The sequence below is a fragment of the Musca vetustissima genome, unplaced genomic scaffold, assembly GCF_032173495.1.
Source record: "Musca vetustissima isolate MV318-11 ecotype Yass unplaced genomic scaffold, APGP_CSIRO_Mvet_v1 utg46358, whole genome shotgun sequence".
Taxonomy (NCBI): domain Eukaryota; kingdom Metazoa; phylum Arthropoda; class Insecta; order Diptera; family Muscidae; genus Musca; species Musca vetustissima.
In genome coordinates this window covers 17,177-38,755 of record NW_026887649.1, presented here as the reverse complement: position 1 = coordinate 38,755, position 21,579 = coordinate 17,177, and the positions used below count along the sequence as shown (strand labels likewise).

At 34.5% G+C, this 21,579-nt stretch overlaps 1 protein-coding gene across 1 annotated transcript; it reads right to left on the bottom strand.

The window, feature by feature from the left end:
- Positions 1-10,665: 10,665 nt before the first annotated feature.
- Positions 10,666-13,947, bottom strand: LOC133335330 (lipase 1-like). The gene is made up of 6 exons (XM_061543615.1): positions 13,861-13,947; positions 13,624-13,801; positions 13,271-13,482; positions 12,995-13,144; positions 11,134-11,265; positions 10,666-11,076 (listed from the first exon to the last, which is right to left on the bottom strand). The coding sequence occupies exons 1-6, from the start codon at positions 13,945-13,947 to the stop codon at positions 10,666-10,668; spliced, it is 1,170 nt and encodes a 389-aa protein (XP_061399599.1).
- Between the last annotated feature and the right edge of the window lie 7,632 nt (positions 13,948-21,579).

Here is a 21,579-nt window from a genome sequence, read left to right as displayed (position 1 = left end):
GGATTATTCAAGGCGTGGATTTTATATTTCTGTTTTTTCCAAAGAATATCATATGAGTAAATTTAAAATTATAATTTTTAGCAACTATATCTTTATGTGCTCCCTTAAAATCCCCACATATATAACCTCATCCCTCTACCTTCCTTAACTAATCTGCATTTACACATACATACTCTCGAATATATCATTAATATTCTTGACACACCATCAACTTCTACAGTTGCTTTTACCCCTCCCACCATGTTTACCAGAGTAGAGTTGCTATCACTGCAGCAACAGTAACACTTCTTTCAATTTCTTTACCATTTTCAAACAGATTTTCTTATATCCTTCAACAAACACAAAGAGATTTTTATGCATATGTGTCCAGTTATCCTCTCACATATATTTGTTGTTGCTATAGCATGCTGATGATATTAAAAACGATGGAAAGGGGAATTACTTTGTAAGCGATGAAGAGGCGAAATGGGGGGAAGTTTAGTTTCACAAAAAAAGTGTTCCAAGGATATTCATCATGAAAAATGAATAATGTCTTTAGTTAATGTTGCTCTATCACAAGTTGAACATTCACGTACATATATAATAAGAAATGGAAGGATGGATGTGTCTGAGGTATATGCGATAGATTGAAGAATCTAAGTTTGTCAGGGATGGAAAATCGGAATCCGAAAAAAATATGTAATAAGCATTTTAAGAAATCTGAAATTATTTGTTACATTCTGTTAAAAAATGCCAGGTTATAATCAAGAGATATTTACGAATTTTTTGTTAAAATTTCCTTAATTATAATAATGAGAATCATTTTGGAATCGGTCCTTATAATTGTTAGAGGATCCTTTTGATATACCCCTCACCACACTGTGGTACAGGGAATTATGTCTTTGTGCATATGTTTGTAACAGGCAACAGTAATCGAGATAGACCCATGGTTCATTTTGAGAATATGCAAAGAATCACTTTCTGAGTCGATTTATGCATAGAGATGGGCGGTGGGTAAATGCATAGAGATGGCGGTGGGTACCTAATTTGTGGGTATTTACTATATTGAATCCATAATACTACATCTTAGACCCTATTTCCGGGTTTCTGTTATCAAATCGATGTAGATGGATAGTTTTACGACACTTTTAAGACGTGGGTAAATAAATACCCGAGTATTTACCAAAAAAATTGGGTATAAACTCATTAACTGCCGAACCACTTGACATAGGAGGCCAAAATTTTGCTAACATGTTTTTAATGTCAAAGCAAATATTGAAATGCGAAATGGGGCCCTGGGTCCAAGTTTTGATATAGCCCCCATATAACCGTATCTCCCGATTTAAGGTATTTTGTCTATTAGAGACATTTTACGACCAAATTGCCTGTAATTTGGCACAGAGTGTTCTCTTTGGGTGTAAAATGTCTATGCAAAAACTTATGTATGTAAGTCCACGTTTACTGGTAGCCCCCATACAAAGGTACCCCTATTTTGAGTATTTACCCAAAAATTTGATATTTACCCACCCCTTGGGTGTTTACCCGGTAAATACCACCTCTAATTTATGTATGTCAGTTCGTCCATGTATTTTTGTGAACAAACTACAGATCGCATTTATGATCCGATTTTTGGCCCAAGGACGAACGCTATTGAAATTGGATTTAGATATGGCTCCTGTATATAGTTTTGTCCGATTTTATGTAAATAGAGCACCATACTGTTAATATTAGTCCGATTGAGACAAAATTTTGCACAGAGTACTGAATTTGGTCTAGATTGATATATGCCAAGTTTTGTTGAAATCGGTTCAGATTCAGATATAGCTCCTATATATATATAATAGTTTCGTCCGATTTTATGTAAATGGAGCACCATACTGTCAATATTGGTCCGATTGAGACAAAATTTTGCACAGAGTACTGAATTATGTCCAGATTGATGTATACGACTTTTTTTGGAAACGGTTCAGATTTAGACATAGCTCCCATATACAGTTCCGTACGATTTTATGTAAATGGAGCACCAACGAGTCAAATTTAGGCCGTTTGGCAATAAATGTTGCACAGTGTACTGAATTAGGTCCAGATTGATGTATGTGAAGTTTTGTTGAAATCGGTCTAGATTTAGATATAGCTCCCATTGAATTTGGAGAAAATCGGCTCAGATTTAGATATAGCTCCCATATATATTTTCGTACGATTTTATGTAAATGGTGCCCCAAACTCCCAATATGGATCGGATTTAGACAAAATTTTGCACAGCGTACTGAATTCGGTCCAGTTTGACATCTGTAAAGTTTTTGTTGAAATTGGTCCAGATTTAGATATAGCTCCCATATATAGTTTCGTCCGATTTTAGGTAAATTATGCATAAAACTTCCAATATTTGTCAGATTTAGACAAAATTGTGCAGTTTGATGTGTGTGAAGTTTTGTTGAAATCGATTCAGATTTGCATATATCTCCCATATACAATTTTGTCAGATTTCATGCAAATATTACACCAAAAATTCATGTCTGCCCGATTTTTATAGATTTCAGAATGTTATGTGTATGGTTTGTTATTGGTTCAAATATTTATGTAGATCACATTTGTTTTTCACCCAATTCCATGTCAATGGTCATCCAAAGATGCTATGTTTCTTCTATCAACCGGATATTGTACACATTATCATCTCTTGTATGTATGTAAAATGGTGAAGTCGACCCGTCCGACCTTTCAACTTTTCATAATGTTTTTTTTTTTCTTAAAAAAAACACTAATAATCCTGAGAGTTCTTTTCGATTTTGTTCCTTTTAAAAACCATGTCTAATGTTCTGTAAGTCTTTTCTTTATAAACTACAGTTATAATCCTAAAAACCCTTCAAGAGTTTTGATACAAAATATAGACAATTTTAGTCCTGAGGTTCCTTTGTGATTTTTTTTAATCCACAATTATTATCCTCAGACTCCTTTAGAATAGTCCCGATAGTCATTTAGGATTTATAGGATTTATTCTATGAAAATATCCCACATATAGTCTGAAAGTCCTACTTAAGTTTTTCTTTAAAAATACACTCTTAATGTTCTCAGATACTTTTAAAAAATCCGTGCCTGGTGGTCCTTTGAAAATGATTTTTTATTTTTTCTTCTGAAAATACTTTTAAAAATATCCACTCCTGTTGGTCCTTTGAAAATATTGCTGATCCTTTGCAAAATATCGTTCCACGACTGTTATTAATTTGTAAACATATTCATTTAAAAAATCAACGCCTTTTGGTCTTGTGAAAAATATTTTTTATAAGATTTAAGTCTTCATGTTCCTTTAAAAAATATTTTTTAATATTTTTAAATTCACTAATTGGTGGTCTTTTAAAAAATATTACAAAAACCTGCCTATTTGGTCCTTTGAATAATATTTAAAAAAGCCGCCTAATTGGTCTCTTCGAAACTACTTATTTAAAAAAGCTACGCCTTATTGGTCCTTTGAAAATGAAATGAAAATATTTCATTTAATAAATTCCACGCCTTATTTGGTCAATTGAAAACATACTTTTTTAAACTCAGGCCTTTTGAGGTCCATAAAAGGATATTCTTAAAAAAATCAGTTTTTGTATTGCTCAAGGAAAAAAAATATCCATCCCTGATGTATGCAGAGATGCGCATAACAGCATACAGTTGTTTGCCACATAAACTATATATAATATTTTAAGACACAATTCATTTTTATCGTATAATGTCTGCGAACGAATACAGTGGTTTCATAGAAATAATTGCACATTGGATTTTTTTACATTTTAGACTTAGTCTCCTTTGCAACTATAACACCAATTCGAACCACAGTTCATTTGCCTTCTACTAACAAAATGAATTTTCTTGTTGGTTTCATTAATTGTGTTTGTATGAATAAACCTACTCACACTATCATTAATCTCATATATATGTAGATGTGTACCTTGTTTTGCAAATGTATATATGTATGTATTTGTTGTATTTTGCACCCCATTATAATAAAAGGCGTGAATCTCAAAACGTGAGTAGTTTACAATTAGATCGGCTGCAGGATGAGACTCGACAGCAGTGTCAAGAAGACAGTCAGGATTTGGGATTCCATATTCAAAAATACGAGGGGTTGATTGTTGCACAAAACATGTACATACACACACTCATATGTATGTACATGTGTACGTGTAACAAGACATGGTTCATTCATTTGCTACAGTCACTGGGATGTGGATGTGAGGATTTTTTCTGTCATGTCTAAGAATTTTTTGTCTGTATATATGTTTTTTTTTCATTCTCAGTGTTTTACATACAAATTTACTTAACATGTTGCATTCGTGTATTCCAGGAAGGGATATTAAATACGAAGCGTGATTAAAACCAATATTCAGAAGCCATTCATAAAATCGTATTATTGACTTAAAAATTGAGGGATAAACTTTTCGAATTAAACTCTCATTTTTTATATTAAAATTTATCTAAGGACATCTTATAACTAAAATTGTCTATTTTATTTTTCGTATGCAGTAGTAATTTTTTAAAATCTCCTCCTTCCGAATTGTTAGATTTTATAATATCTCTGACATGTAATTTCTCTATAAATGTCAACTTCATTTTGAATTCAGAACACAAACACACGCTTCAGTGTGTGAGCGTGTTTTTTTCAACACACCCAAAATAAACAAAATTGAAACTTTTTTGTCAAATTAAAATGTCCATTTTATCAGAAACAGAAAACAAAAGCAAATATAAACTACCAAAAAAGTGAATTACAAAACACAAAATGAAGGATAATGAAAAATGACAATGTCAACCAAAATCAAATGTTAGGGATGACCACGTGGAAAAAAATTAATCCTCCACGCCTATATTTTGTCCTTAGAAAAAATATTCTTTAAAAATCCACGCCTATATTTTGTCCTTAGAGAAAATATCCTTTAAAAATCCACGCCTATATTTTGTCCTTAAATAAAATATTCTTTAATAATCCACGCCTATATTTTGTCCTACAAAACATAGTCCTTAAAAATCCACGCCTATATTTTGTCCTTAGAAAAAATATTCTTTGAAAATCCACGCCTATATTTTGTCCGCAGAAAAAATATTCTTTGAAAATCCACGCCTATTGAAGGTCCTTAGAAAAAATATTCTTTAAATATCCCAGCCTTGTTGTAGGTCCTTAGAAAAAATATTCTTTAAATATCCCAGCCTTGTTGTAGGTCCTTAGAAAAAATATTCTTTAAATATCCCAGCCTTGTTGTAGGTCCTTAGAAAAAATATTCTTTAAAAATCCACGCCTTGTTGTAGGCCCTTAGAAAAAATATTCTTTAAAAATCCACGCCTTGTTGTAGGTCCTTAGAAAAAAAATTTTTTAAAAATCCACGCCTATATTTTGTCCTTAGAAAAAATATTCTTTAAAAATCCACGCCTTGTTGTAGGTCCTTAGAAAAAAAATTTTTTACAAATCCACGCCTATATTTTGTCCTTAGAAAAATTATTCTTTAAAAATCCACGCCTATATTTTGTCCTTAGAAAAAATATTTTTTAAAAATCCACGCCTATATTTTGTCCTTAGAAAAAATATTCTTTAAAAATCCACGCCTATATTTTGTCCTTAGAAAAAATATTCATTAAAGATCCACGCCTATATTTTGCCCTTAAAAAATATTCTTTAAAAATCCACGCCTATATTTTGTCCTTAGAAAAATATTCTTTAAAAATCCACGCCTGTTTTGTTGTCCTACAAAAAATATTCTTTAAAAATCCACGCCTATATTTTGTCCTTAGAAAAAATATTTTTTAAAAATCCACGCCTATATTTTGTCCTTAGAAAAAATATTCTTTAAAAATCCACGCCTATATTTTGTCCTTAGAAAAAATATTCATTAAAGATCCACGCCTATATTTTGCCCTTAAAAAATATTCTTTAAAAATCCACGCCTATATTTTGTCCTTAGAAAAATATTCTTTAAAAATCCACGCCTGTTTTGTTGTCCTACAAAAAATATTCTTTAAAAATCCACGCCTATATTTTGTCCTTAGAAAAAATATTCTTTAAAAATCCACGCCTGTTTTGTTGTCCTACAAAAAATATTCTTTAAAAATCCACGCCTGTTTTGTTGTCCTACAAAAAATATTCTTTAAAAATCCACGCCTATATTTTGTCCTTAGAAAAAATATTCTTTAAAAATCCACGCCTATATTTTGCCCTTAAAAAAATATTCTTTAAAAATCCACGCCTATATTTTGCCCTTAGAAAAATATTCTTTAAAAATCCACGCCTGTTTTGTTGTCCTACAAAAAATATTCTTTAAAAATCCACGCCTGTTTTGTTGTCCTACAAAAAATATTCTTTAAAAATCCACGCCTATATTTTGTCCTTAGAAAAAATATTCTTTAAAGATCCACGCCTATATTTTGCCCTTTTAAAAATATTCTTTAAAAATCCACGCCTATTTTGTTGTCCTACAAAAAATATTCTTTAAAAATCCACGCCTATTTTGTTGTCCTACCACGCCTTTTTAGGAAAATTCCCAAAATCCCCATTATTATTTTTCCAATTCGTCCCCGCATATCCTTTAGTGTGCGAAAGGAAGAGCCAAGTAATTTTGCAACATGTCCATCAACAGTGACAGAGGACGAATACACAAACAAGCAAACAAACAAAAAACGGATACAAGTTTCTTAGTCAATATTTGCTTACTGTGGCGGCCACACACACACACGAACAGGACAAATGTTATAAATTCTAATAAAAAATGAATTGAATTGCTAAAATTGCAACAACAACAACAAATAGCTAAGATAGTAGCAAAAAAAATTGAAACTCAATCCACGGATCGAAGGATAAAAAACAATGGCATCGAAAATGAAAATGAAAAAACAACGACAACAAAATAAACAAAATATCCTGCTCGTGTGTTTTTCATTTCCAACTGACCAAGGAATGGAACGGTCCGTCCATTCCTTGAAAGGCAAATAGGAACGAAGCAACAAAGTTGATATTTTATGCAATTTTAGTTCAAACTTTGGATTTGTATTTACTTAATAAGGGGCGACATATGAAAACAGGGTGGGGAGGTCCTCCATTGAAGGGTGAGGTGGTATGGAAGCGTGTGTCTGTGTGTGTATGTTTTTAGTTGATATTTGAGTTTAATGTTTCCGTCTTCGTCACATCAAACAGGGGAGCGTACACAAGGCCATACAAGGAAACATTAGTTCGGAGGACGTCAATTTTTTAACCCTTTTTCGGGTCCGATTAAATGGTTTCTTTTTCACAAACAAAAATAATCATAAATGTTCGTGGATTTTTAAACACATATTTTTTCTAAGGACAACAAAATAGGCGTGGATTTTTAAAGAATATTTTTTCTAAGGACAACAAAATAGGCGTGGATTTTTAAAGAATATTTTTTCTAAGGACAACAAAATAGGCGTGGATTTTTAAAGAATATTTTTTCTAAGGACAACAAAATAGGCGTGGATTTTTAAAGAATATTTTTTCTAAGGACAACAAAATAGGCGTGGATTTTTAAAGAATATTTTTTCTAAGGACAACAAAATAGGCGTGGATTTTTAAAGAATATTTTTTCTAAGGACAACAAAATAGGCGTGGATTTTTAAAGAATATTTTTTCTAAGGACAACAAAATAGGCGTGGATTTTTAAAGAATATTTTTTCTAAGGACAACAAAATAGGCGTGGATTTTTAAAGAATATTTTTTCTAAGGACAACAAAATAGGCGTGGATTTTTACAGACCAGTTTTTGGGGCTACACAATAGGCGTGGATTTTTAAAGAATATTTTTTCTAAGGACAACAAAATAGGCGTGGATTTTTAAAGAATATTTTTTCTAAGGACAACAAAATAGGCGTGGATTTTTAAAGAATATTTTTTCTAAGGACAACAAAATAGGCGTGGATTTTTAAAGAATATTTTTTCTAAGGACAACAAAATAGGCGTGGATTTTTAAAGAATATTTTTTCTAAGGACAACAAAATAGGCGTGGATTTTTAAAAAATTTTTTCTAGGCGTGGATTTTTAAAGAATATTTTTTCTGAAGACAACAAAATAGGCGTGGATTTTTAAAGAATATTTTTTCTAAGGACAACAAAATAGGCGTGGATTTTTAAAGAATATTTTTTCTAAGGACAACAAAATAGGCGTGGATTTTTAAAGAATATTTTTTCTAAGGACAACAAAATAGGCGTGGATTTTTAAAGAATATTTTTTCTAAGGACAACAAAATAGGCGTGGATTTTTAAAGAATATTTTTTTCTAAGGACAACAAAATAGGCGTGGATTTTTAAGGAGATTTTTATATTTTTTCTAAGGACAACAAAATAGGCGTGGATTTTTAAAGAATATTTTTTCTAAGGACAACAAAATAGGCGTGGATTTTTAAAGAATATTTTTTCTAAGGACAACAAAATAGGCGTGGATTTTTAAAGAATATTTTTTAGGCTAAGGACAACAAAATAGGCGTGGATTTTTAAAGAATATTTTTTCTAAGGACAACAAAATAGGCGTGGATTTTTAAAGAATATTTTTTCTAAGGACAACAAAATAGGCGTGGATTTTTAAAGAATATTTTTTCTAAGGACAACAAAATAGGCGTGGATTTTTAAAGAATATTTTTTCTAAGGACAACAAAATAGGCGTGGATTTTTAAAGAATATTTTTTTTAAAGAATATTTTTTCTAAGGACAACAAAATAGGCGTGGATTTTTAAAGAATATTTTTTAATAGGCGTGGATTTTTAAAGGACAACAAAATAGGCGTGGATTTTTAAAGAATATTTTTTCTAAGGACAACAAAATAGGCGTGGATTTTTAAAGAATATTTTTTGAAGGGGAACAAAATAGGCGTGGATTTTTAAAGAATATTTTTTCTAAGGACAACAAAATAGGCGTTTGAGACCCCAAAAGAGGCGTGGATTTTTTAAGGGATATTTTTTGAGACCCCAAAAGAGGCGTGGATTTTTTAAGGAATATTTTTTGAGAGACCAAAAGAGGCGTGGATTTTTTAAGGAATATTTTTTGGGACCCCAAAAGAGGCGTGGATTTTTTAAGGAATATTTTTTGGGACCCCAAAAGAGGCGTGGATTTTTTAAGGAATATTTTTTGAGACCCCAAAAGAGGCGTGGATTTTTTAAGGAATATTTTTTGAGACCCCAAAAGAGGCGTGGATTTTTTAAGGAATATTTTTTGAGACCCCAAAAGAGGCGTGGATTTTTTAAGGAATATTTTTTGAGACCCCAAAAGAGGCGTGGATTTTTTAAGGAATATTTTTTGAGACCCCAAAAGAGGCGTGGATTTTTTAAGGAATATTTTTTGAGACCCCAAAAGAGGCGTGGATTTTTTAAGGAATATTTTTTTACATGGATTTTTTGGGGAATATTTTTGAGACCCCAAAAGAGATTTTTTAAATTTGTGTTTTTTATACTTTTCTCATCGACTTGTAGACCAAATAAAATAAAATATATATTTTCAAATTGTTTTTGTTTTTCACAAACCCTTTGCCGAGTTCGTGATAAGCATTTAACAAAAAAATGAAAAATATTTTTAACTTCATATTCAAATTGTATTTTAACTCAATGTTTGGTATGATGAGGTGTAAATTGAAATGCGTGCAAGCATTTGTCGGGTAATGTAATAAACAAAAGTAATACAAAATACGAGTACGGTCCATGAAATATACAAAGATTTTGGTAAAAGCTTTTCACGATGGTCTTTACTGCCTCTTCATATTATGACAGACAAAAAAATATATGAATTCACAATATTAAATATGGATTTCATGTGTGAACATTAGGGTGTCACGAAATATTGTTGTTATTCAAATATTCTAAGTTTATTTCCTTATATAATTAGTATTACAGATCCTCTATATTTTTTCTAATAAACTTCCATGTTAGTTCCATCCTAATAACTCTCACCCTCCAATCAATGACATTTAATGTGGATCAACAGATAGCCTTCATTGCTGCTTTCAACGAAACCATTTTTTAATTTCAAATGTTAACCTGGAGAGATTGTTATTTTTTGAAAAAAATCTTTTTATTATTAAATAATATTCTTTCATTTATATTCGGATTGTGTTTGTCCGATATCTGTTCCGTTTTAATATTTTAGCATATTTTTTGGTTGTTGTTGGTGTTTATTCCCGTGTACGTGTTTTCTTTGTCTACCAATATTTTTATGCATATTAACAGCCTGTTACCCTGTGTTTTGGGTATTTGGTGCTGCCATCTATCCACCATCACCCAACACTCAGATACGCAGTTTGACCATCATCATCAAACCAAGGCTACTACTTCATTTGCCTTTGCTGCTACGTTTTTCGGCAGCCATATATGAAAGAGTTGACCGGTATATGGTTTGTTGTGTGGCAGTTCGGAATTTTTAAATTTCACTTGGCATATTTTCGGGCATTCGTATAATATTAACGTTACTGTTTTTTTGGTTTGAACAAAAATACAAAACGTGAGTGGAAATGCCAAAAACAGAGAGGTAACACACACACATACATACGAAGTCATAAACATACAATTGCGTTTATTTGTTAAACTGAGTTTAAGCTTTTTTTAAACAATATTTTTTAAAAACACACTCAATAAAGAAGGATGTAATAATTATTTTTACGCAAACCCCAGAGATTTTTTAAAAAATATACAATTTATAAATTTTTGGTACTTTTTTCGATTTATTCTATCACGTATTTCAATTGATTTTTCCTCGCCTTCTCCATATGCTCCATCAGGCGATCGTTAACCAATTTCTTCAACTCCGATGATATATAGAAATCATAATGATTGAATTTCTCCGCATCAATACGATAAACGCCCTTGACGTTATCCAACATATGGGCATAAATGGAATGAACACCTGCGGGCGTAGCTATGGCATCGGTATCACCAAAATATAACAACATTGGAACTGTGACTTGTGACAAATTATAACTAGGTGGCGATACACTTCTGTACTGTAATAAATTGCCTTGTGGTTCGTAGTCGAACCAAATGAAATCACCTGATTTCCATATTTGGCGTAGATGGGTTACTTCTTTCACTGAACCACCCTGCAGCAGCTGACCATAGAGTAGGGTGTTCATGGCCTGCAATTAGGTGTCCTGTATTAGAAAATAGCTTATAGGTGTGAACGAGAGCCATACCCCATCATACTGGCCATTACCAGCAAGAAGATGAAACCATTTTTCACATTCCGATCGTTGAGAAGATCTGAGGCATTTGTCACGCATAAAACTTTTGGGGAGCAGTTCAAAATCATCGGCATTAGCTTTCTTCTGTAAGGAATCATGGCATATTAGCATATTATTATTAAAACACTTTGCGCCTATATGGACCTTGAAATTTGCACAATCCACCCTAGTATGACGCTTGGAAAGAAGTAGTTGCAAATATACGAGCTAATTGGTGGGTCGGATGGTCATTAAAAATAGTCGTTAAAACGATTCTTAAAAAATATTCTTTACATATTTCACTCTCATTAGTCGAAAGGACCTTGAAAAAATATTCTTTAAAAAAATCCACCCTATTGTGAAAATATTCTTTAATAAATACACCCAGTTGTGATCCTCGAATATGGTGATCCCAAAAAAATATTCTTTAACATATGCACCCTGTTGTGATCTTCGAATATGGTGGTCCTAAAAAATATTCTTTAACAAATACACCCTGTTGCGATCCTCGAATATGGTGGTCCTAAACAGTCCTCCAAAAAACATTCTTTAAAAAATCCACGCTTCCTATAGCCCTCCAAAAAACATTCTTTAAAAAATCCACGCCTCCTATAGCCCTCCAAAAAACATTCTTTAAAAAATCCACGCTTCCTATAGCCCTCCAAAAAACATTCTTTAAAAAATCCACGCCTCCTATAGCCCTCCAAAAAACATTCTTTAAAAAATCCACGCCTCCTATAGCCCTCCAAAAAACATTCTTTAAAAAATCCACGCCTCCTATAGCCCTCCAAAAAACATTCTTTAAAAAATCCACGCCTCCTATAGCCCTCCAAAAAACATTCTTTAAAAAATCCACGCCTCCTATAGCCCTCCAAAAAACATTCTTTAAAAAATCCACGCCTCCTATAGTCCTCCAAAAAACATTCTTTAAAAAATCCACGCATCCTATAGCCTTCCAAAAAACATTCTTTAAAAAATCCACGCCTCCTATAGCCCTCCAAAAAAAATTCTTTAAAAAATCCACGCCTCCTATAGCCCTCCAAAAAACATTCTTTAAAAAATCCACGCCTCCTATAGCCCTCCAAAAAACATTCTTTAAAAAATCCACGCCTCCTATAGCCCTCCAAAAAAAATTCTTTAAAAAATCCACGCCTCCAAAAAACATTCTTTAAAAAATCCACGCCTCCAAAAAACATTCTTTAAAAAATCCACGCCTCCTATAGCCCTCCAAAAAACATTCTTTAAAAAATCCACGCATCCTATAGCCCTCCAAAAAACATTCTTTAAAAAATCCACGCCTCCTATAGCCCTCCAAAAAACATTCTTTAAAAAATCCACGCCTCCTATAGCCCTCCAAAAAATATTCTTTAATAAATACACCCTGTTGTGATCCTCGAATATGATGGTCCTAAAATATTATTTAACAAATATGCCCTGTTGTGATCCTCGAATATGGTGGTTCTAAAAAGTATTCTTTAACAAACACACCCTGTTGTGATGCTCGAATATAGTAGTCCTAAAAAATGTTCTTTAAAAATACACCCTGTTGTGATCATCGAATATGGTGATCCTGATCCTATAGCCCTCCAAAAACACATGCTTAAAAAATCCTCGCCTCCCATCGCTCTCAAAAATATTCTTTAAAAAATCCTCGCCTCCCATCGCTCTCAAAAATATTCTTTAAAAAATCCACGCCTCTTATCGCTCTCAAAAAATATTTTTTAAGAATTCCACCCCTCCTATCGCTCTCAAAAAATATTCTTTAAGAAATCCACGTCTCCCATCGCTCTTTTATGGCCGTCACCAAAAAATCCTTAAAGTCTCTCCAACTTACCTTAACAAATCGAAAGATTTTCCTCACATCATCATTCGTGAATTTAACCTGATTCCGCAAGGAGACAATTGGTGCTAAAGCCTGTACAAATTGTAAACGCTCATTATACTGTGGCAGCAGGGAGCACAATACCAAAATGGCATTAAAAGCCTAAAAATGGAAAATTGGGAACAGACAAAAACGCAAACAATCAAAATGAGGGGTAGCATCAATTTTTTGGGGCGGAGGAAAGGAAAATATTTGCATAAGTGTGTGTGTGAGTGTGCCCGGACTCACCTGGGAGTGGGCAATTAACCAAACTTGATGAAATGATGTTTCATTGCGAATGTGGTCAACAATGGCTGGCAGATCGTAACGACCCCATTCGTGGAAGCTGAAACTCCAAAATTCGGCATCCTTGATGGTGAAGCGGGAATGATTGCGGCCATAAGCTGAGCCTCGTAAATTGGCCAACCAAACATCATGTTTATTGTTAAACAACTGAAAGGCTACAAAGGATGTCAAAGGAAGTGGGTTTTCCAGGAACAACAATAACAACAAAAGAATGGAGGATGGACGACACGTCAAAAAATGAAATGATAAACACTTGAATTTAATTAGTTCTTTCATTTGTGTTGAATGTAGCTTACCCAAACTTTTCCCCGGTCCCATTATAACCCAGGCCAGGGAAGAGCTCAGCAAACCATGCAGCAGTAATATGGGACTTGAACCCGGTCTTGGCAGGCGATGTAGAGTTAGATTATAACCATCTTCGGTTACCACGTAATGTATTTCCAATGAATAGTTGTGTTTGCGAATCCAATCGCTCTAAAATTTAACACTGGCCTTTTAATTGAATTTTCCAAATTAAATTACAAAATATCTACCCACCGTTGTCCACTTAAGTTTTTCATATTTTCCTGAATTTTCATCAATTTCTCGAGAATTCTCATCGATTTCATTGGTATGACCATTTCCTCTGTTCGATTTGCCAAAAATATTCCAAAATAATGGACCATCCCTCGAATTGGAATGGAATCGAGGCCAACATGCTGTCGTCTGGCAATTTCCAATAACTTCACAAATCGCCAGCAAAAATAGAAGTATCGACTGTCGTGTTTTACTTTGTTTAGACATTTAAAACTGTTTCTAGATATTTTTGTGTTGGTTTCCAAATGGCCATGGTAATTTTGATCGTATGTGTTGGAAAATTTCATGGTAGAATGCGAGCTAATTGTTAACGTATCGTTTGTCGTAATCAGGGATTTGATAATCACAAACATTTTCGGAATATGCCACTTGTACTAATATATTACTATTTATATATTAGTACAAGTGGCTCAATGGTGGGTTGGTGTTTTAGAGGAGGCTTATGCTTCACTATGCGTGTGTACGCATGTATTCTATTTTTGGGTTTTCAATGAATTACGCAATGGAACAAAATTGAACTCATATTTTTTATTAATTTTACGTCTTTTAAATTTTAAAAATCAAGGAGTATTGCGACCCTGGAAAACGTTACTTACTTACTTAGCTGGCTTGTGACAGAACTTTTGCGCAGTTTTTCCAATTTGAAATACCATATTCGGCAATGTTGTCTTCCACTTGGTCTTTGCAGCTTATTCGCGGCCTTCCCCATCTTCGTGAACCATCAGCTGGTTCGCTTTTATATGCCTTCTGGGCTGGGGCATCTTCATCCAGTCTCACAACATGACATAGCCAATGTAGTCGCTGCAGCTCAATACGTCTAACAATGTCGATGTCCGAGAATAGCGAATGAACCATGGACGTCACCGTCAACGCAGATTGGCCCAGTAAATCTTTCGGAGAATTTTTCTCTCAAACACTCCAATAGCCGCCTCATCTGCTTGCGCATGTACCCATGCATCAGATCCATATAACAGCACGGGTAGTATCAGCGTCTTGTAGAGTGTGAGTTTAGCCTGGCGGGAGGTGGCCTTGCTTTTGTGTTGTTTGCTCAGACCATAGTAGCGCCGGTTGGCTTCACTATCCTTCTCCGAATTTCAAAACTGATGACATTCGTATCATACCATCAGCTTGGTCTTCTCGCCGTTTACTGCCAGACACACTTCGGCAGACTCCTTCTCAATTTGTTCAAAGGTGGATGTTACCGCTCTCAATGTTCAATCCATTATGTCGATGTCATAGGTGTAGGCGAGTAACATGTGTTGTTTGCTGTAAAGAGTGCCATTTCTGTTCACTTTTGCATCTTGTATGACGTTTTCCAACAGGATGTTAAAAAGTCACACGACAAACTGTGACCTTGTCTGAATCCTCGTTCGATATTAATGGGCTCCGAGAGGCCCTTTCCGACTTTAACTGCTGATCTTGTGCCAGTTAAAGGTATCCTGCATAGCCGTACTAATTTTGCAGTAATGCCAAACGTAGACATGAAGTAGACTTTAAACACCTCTGAACGGATAGGACTGTCAAATGCGGCTTTATAGTCGACGAATAGGTGAAATGTGTCAATGTGTTTTTCGTGGATTTTTTCCAGGATTTGACTCACAGTGAAAATCTGGTCAATGGTGGATTTGCCAGGTCTGAAGCCGCATTGGTATGGTCCAATATTGTCATTGACCATGGGCTTCAGTCGTTCACATAGTACACTGGATAGCACTTTATATGCGATGGGAAGGAGACTTATTCCTTTATAGTTGGCACATATCGTCTTGTCACCTTTTTTTGTGCACGGGACACAGGATGTTGAGGTTCCAATCATTGGGCATACATCCTCTAACCAAATTGTTCTAATCAGCTGGTGCATGCTCCTTGCCAGCATCTGACCACCAGATAGTTCGGCATGTAACTCATAGGCACATGCTGCTTTATTATTCTTCAGCCTATTGATGGCTATCCTGACTTCATCTTGGCTAGGTGGTATACACTCTATACCGCAATCTATTATTGGTTCTGGAGTATCCTCTACACCGGTACTTTTTGATACCAGAATATTTTCAAAATGCTCCTTCCAGATCCTCAGCACGCTGTCTGTATCAGTCACCAGATTTCCTTCTTCATCTCTACAGGAGGATGTGCCTGCACCAATGCCTTCGGTTTGGTGTTTTACCCGTTGGTAGAATTTTCGGACTTCATTCTGACTCCTGTACATCTCGATTTGCTCACGCTCACGTTTTTCTTGTTCTTTCTTTTTTTTCTGAAAATACGTTTCTCCTCTCTCCTTTTCTCCCGATTGTTCTCCATCGCATTACGTGTTGGTAATGTCCGCAGGGTTGCCCTATACGCTGCGTTTTATATATCGGTAGCATTACGATACTCCTGATCGTACTACGGATATCTTGATTGTGGCCTTTGGTACCCAAGTGTTGCTTTTGCTGCAGTTTGTAGGGAGTGGGCAATTCTCTGCCATTGTGCTTCTATATTATTATCGGGACAAGGGGTGCTTTCGTCAAGCTGTTGGGTAAGTTGAGCGGAGTAGGCTTCTGCTATCTGTTGTGTTTGCAGCTTTTCGACGCCAAATTCGCTCCTAGGATCGATCGAACGTCTAATACACTAGATGAATGCCTTCCGTCGATCACAACATGGTCAATTTAATTTCTCGCTTCTTGTTCAGGAGAAATCCAGATGGCCTTGTGTATATCGAGATGCTTGAATCTGGTGCTGCTAACTACCATCTTTTTTGCTGCCGCGAAGTCAATCAACCTCATACCGTTGTCGGATGTTTCTTCATGGAGGCTGAATTTTCCGAAGGTGGGGCCAAAAATATTTTCCCTTCCGATGCATTAAATTCATCTAGGAGAATTTTAATGTCATGGCCAGGGCAGCGGTCATGCTGTTTCTAGGATCTCGTAAAATATGTCTTTGGTCTGCTCATCTTTGTCTTCGGTCGGAGCATGGGTGCAAATGAGACTGATGTAGAAGAACTTCGCTTTTATACGGATTACAGCGATTCGCTCATCTACTGGAGTGAATCTGGAGACGAGGTCTTTTATTCTCCTGTTAATTATAAATCCGCAGCCAAATTCACGTGTCGTTCCATGGCAGCTATAATAGAGGGAGTAATCATCTGATTTACTTACGCCAGTCCCTTTCCATCGCATTTCCTGTAAGGCAATAATATCGGTTTTGTACTTCTTGAGTGCATCCGCCAAAGCGAACAGTACGCCTGTTCTGTACAACGTGCGCACATTCCAAGTGCAGATTCGGAGATGGTGGTCATTTATACGTTTACGGGGGTCGTCAACATTAGGTTTTCCGAGTGTGGACAACTAACCCAACCCATTTTATTATAGTTATTATGTGTTAACTCGCGGCATATATTAGCTCACTATTTCATCGGGTGATGAAAATAACTACCCCACGTGGCACCACGGGGAGGTCAGTGTCCACAATTGAGATGAAAGGTGGACCAAGAAAGCCTGGACTTCGCCATGTTAAAGCCAATCAGTGCCGTTGCTTTGTATCTATCATCTCCTACGCCACCCCTCTGGACAAAAATAGTTGTTTTTAAATCTACGCCTTTTAGTGGTTCGTGAAAATATATATTTTAAAAATCAAGGAGTATTGCGACTCTGGAAAAATATTTGGGTCTTTAAAAAAAATTATTTTTAATATACACGCCTATTGATGGTCTGTCCTTGAAAAAAATATTTTAAAAATCCACGCCTATTGATGGTCTGTCCTTGAAAAAATTATTTTAAAAATCCACGCCTATTGATGGTCTGTCCTTGAAAAAAATATTTTAAAAATCCACGCCTATTGATGGTCTGTCCTTGAAAAAATTATTTTAAAAATCCACGCCTATTGATGGTCTGTCCTTGAAAAAATTATTTTAAAAATCCACGCCTATTGATGGTCTGTCCTTGAAAAAATTATTTTAAAAATCCACGCCTATTGATGGTCTGTCCTTGAAAAAATTATTTTAAAAATCCACGCCTATTGATGGTCTGTCCTTGAAAAAATTATTTTAAAAATCCACGCCTATTGATGGTCTGTCCTTGAAAAAATTATTTTAAAAATCCACGCCTATTGATGGTCTGTCCTTGAAAAAATTATTTTAAAAATCCACGCCTATTGATGGTCTGTCCTTGAAAAAATTATTTTAAAAATCCACGCCTATTGATGGTCTGTCCTTGAAAAAATTATTTTAAAAATCCACGCCTATTGATGGTCGGTCCTTGAAAAAAAATTATTTTAAAAATCCACGCCTATTGATGGTCGGTCCTCGAAAAAAAAAATATTTTAAAAAACCACACCCATTGATGGTCGGTCCTTGAAAAAATTATTTTAAAAATCCACGCCTATTGATGGTCGGTCCTTGAAAAAATTATTTTAAAAATCCACGCCTATTGATGGTAGGTCCTTAAAAAATTATTTTAAAAATCCACGCCTATTGATGGTCGGTCCTTGAAAAAAAATTATTTTAAAAATCCACGCCTATTGATGGTCGGTCCTCGAAAAAAAAAATATTTTAAAAAACCACACCCATTGATGGTCGGTCCTTGAAAAAATTATTTTAAAAATCCACGCCTATTGATGGTCGGTCCTTGAATAAATTATTTTCAAAATCCACGCCTATTGATGGTCGGTCCTTGAAAAAAAAAATATTTTAAAAATTCACGCCTATTGATGGTCGGTCCTTGAAAAAAAAATATTTTAAAAAACCACACCCATTGATGGTCGGTCCTTGAAAAAATTATTTTAAAAATCCAAGCCTATTGATGGTCGGCCCTTGACAAAAAAATATTGAGGTCCTTGGAAAAAAATATTTTAAAAAATCCACCCCTTTGTTAATTCACAATTTTTTTTTCTAATTCCATCACTCCACTTATAACACCCTTTTCTTCCAATTCGAAATAAACCAAATAATTAATTAGCACTTTGTAGTTTAAATATTTTTTGCTTGTATATTTCATCTTCACCCGCTATGCGGGTTGGATGTAATATCTCCCGTATCTTGACATTATGGTGTCAAACATGTTTCACAAAATGACCGCAATACACACCCATACACACAAACACACACACACACTTAGTCACATAAATTATGTAATCTCCGGGATGACATCTTTTGATCCGACATCAAGATTTACAAATGTGTGGTGGAAAAAGTTAAAGGAAACGAAAGCAAAGCAAAGAAAACCAAAACAAAATACCGACAAAGCATCACTTTTACTTTTCATGAATATTCATGACCAACAAACGATCGATCGGTCGGTCGCTCGGTCAATATGTTAATTGAAATCATTGGAAATGGAATTTGGATTATTGAGCGAGCTTGAGAGCTGATGTTGTCAGTGGTCAGTATTGTTTGGATTATCTGATGGGTTTTTTTTTTCCTTGTGTCGACCGTAAATAAGTTGCAGATGATAATCATCCACACATCGCCATGGACAGACGACCAGTGGCCGGTCTGTGTTCCAGTCAAGTCGTAGTGTGACTTACTGACATATTAACCAAAAATAAAACAAAAAACAATAAGAGATGCACATTATTCGTGGAAAGTAGTAGTGTATCTCTCAAGTATGTGTTTATCTTGGCCAACATCAACAACACTAACAAAAACATCCGCAGCAGCAACAACAATAACAACATCGAACCACGGTAGCAGATAAATTAATTTCTTTGTTATTCGATGTCAATGGTTTGGTTCGGTCGGCCGGTTGGTTGGTGGGGTTGTAGGTAGTTTGGGTCTGTTGGCTATGTTACCGTTTCGTATCTGGGATTTGGGTCAGTTTTATTTACATCATTTCATTTTCTTGTTGTTGTTGGTGGTGTTGTATATTTTTTGGACCTGTTCGTAAGGTGGTTTCGAGAAACTATTATTATGCTGTAACAGAGTAAAAGCCACCCATCACAAGAAGCGAAAGAAACAAAACTTTCCATTGAAACGGTTGAAGTTTTGTTGCGGACTTGATAAAGAAATTGCATAAATAATTAAATATTCATTTTAATTGCATTGCTCCATTCTCTTTGTTGGCCAAATAAATACAAAAAAAAAAAAAAAATGGAGAAGAGTCCTTGTAAATGAGAGGACCTACAACAATATTAAATGTTAAATAATGTGTTTTAAAGGCCTTTAAATGCCAAGCAATTTGAATTATTATTAAGAAAGATCGTCTTTGAATTCTTTAGAAAGACCCATTACGTTGTCTATGAGGAGTCTATGGGATATTCTTTGGGGAAACTCAAGGTCTACTATAGTAGGGTGACCATTCTTCCTTGAAAAAATCTATCTCCACGACGGTGCTGCTCCTTGAAGAAATGCATTCTAAAAAATCAACGCCATTTGTAGTCCTTGAAAAAATTATTTGAGAAATCGAGGCCAATATGTGTCTTTGAAAAAAAAAATTAATAAAAAATCTACAACGATTAAGGCCTGCAAAAAAAATATTTTTAAGATCTTCACGCCTGTTGTGGTTATTAAAAAATGTATTACTCCAATTTGCAACGCCTGTTCTAACTTAAATGATCTGTGAATACTCATATCAGAACACCTATGAAATATTCTCCCTTATAATAGAGACATATGAGGTCTCCTATAAGAAGGGAACATATGAAGTCTCCTATAGGAGGGGAACCTATAAGGTCTTCTATATAACCAGTCTTGAAAAAAATTAAATTTAAAAATCAACCGTTATTGTAGTTTTTGAAAAAAATAGTTTAAAATCGGAGCCTATTGTCTTTGAAAAAAATCTATTTTAAAATCCACGCCGATGTTGGTCTTTGAGAGAATATATATTTGAAAACGCATATTGTAGTCATTGAAAAAATTATTTGAAAAATCCATGTATATTGCAGTCTTTGAAAAATAATATTTAAAAAATATACGCTGATTTGGTCTTTGAAAAAATTATTTAAAAAACATCACATTTGTAGTCGTTGGATCTTAAAAAGTAGTCTTTAAAAAATCCACGCCTGTTCTGGTCCCTGAAATGTTGGATCTTAAAAAGTAGTCTTTAAAAAATCCACGCCTGTTCTGGTCCCTGAAATGTTGGATCTTAAAAAGTAGTCTTTAAAAAATCCACGCCTGTTCTGGTCCCTGAAATGTTGGATCTTAAAAAGTAGTCTTTAAAAAATCCACGCCTGTTCTGGTCCCTGAAATGTTGGATCTTAAAAAGTAGTCTTTAAAAAATCCACGCCTGTTCTGGTCCCTGAAATGTTGGATCTTAAAAAGTAGTCTTTAAAAAATCCACGCCTGTTCTGGTCCCTGAGGGTTTCTCTTAGTTCGAAGATGTCAAATAAGGCTGTCTTTTTGGAAATTCGTACTGGAACGTCACGAAAAGTACTAAATATGGTACGATACGATGTATTTAACGGACCTGTGGATCTAGAACTCTTAAATTTGGAATGGGCATCTCTGACAGAGATGGTCCGTCAGAAACAGTGACGTATAATACATACGTCAGAAACGTCAAAAACCCACCCAAAACCATTAGGTTTTCGACAAAATAGCTATTTGATACGATTTCGATTTAGGTGAAGCGATCGAGCTTGAACCTTGAAATTTGTAATTAAAGAAGTTTTGGAAATTCGTACACATGTGTACTAAAGTGTTCCAAATACGGTAAAATTTTGATTTGGATGAATCGATCGGAAATTTGTATTAATTATTCTTAAAGATG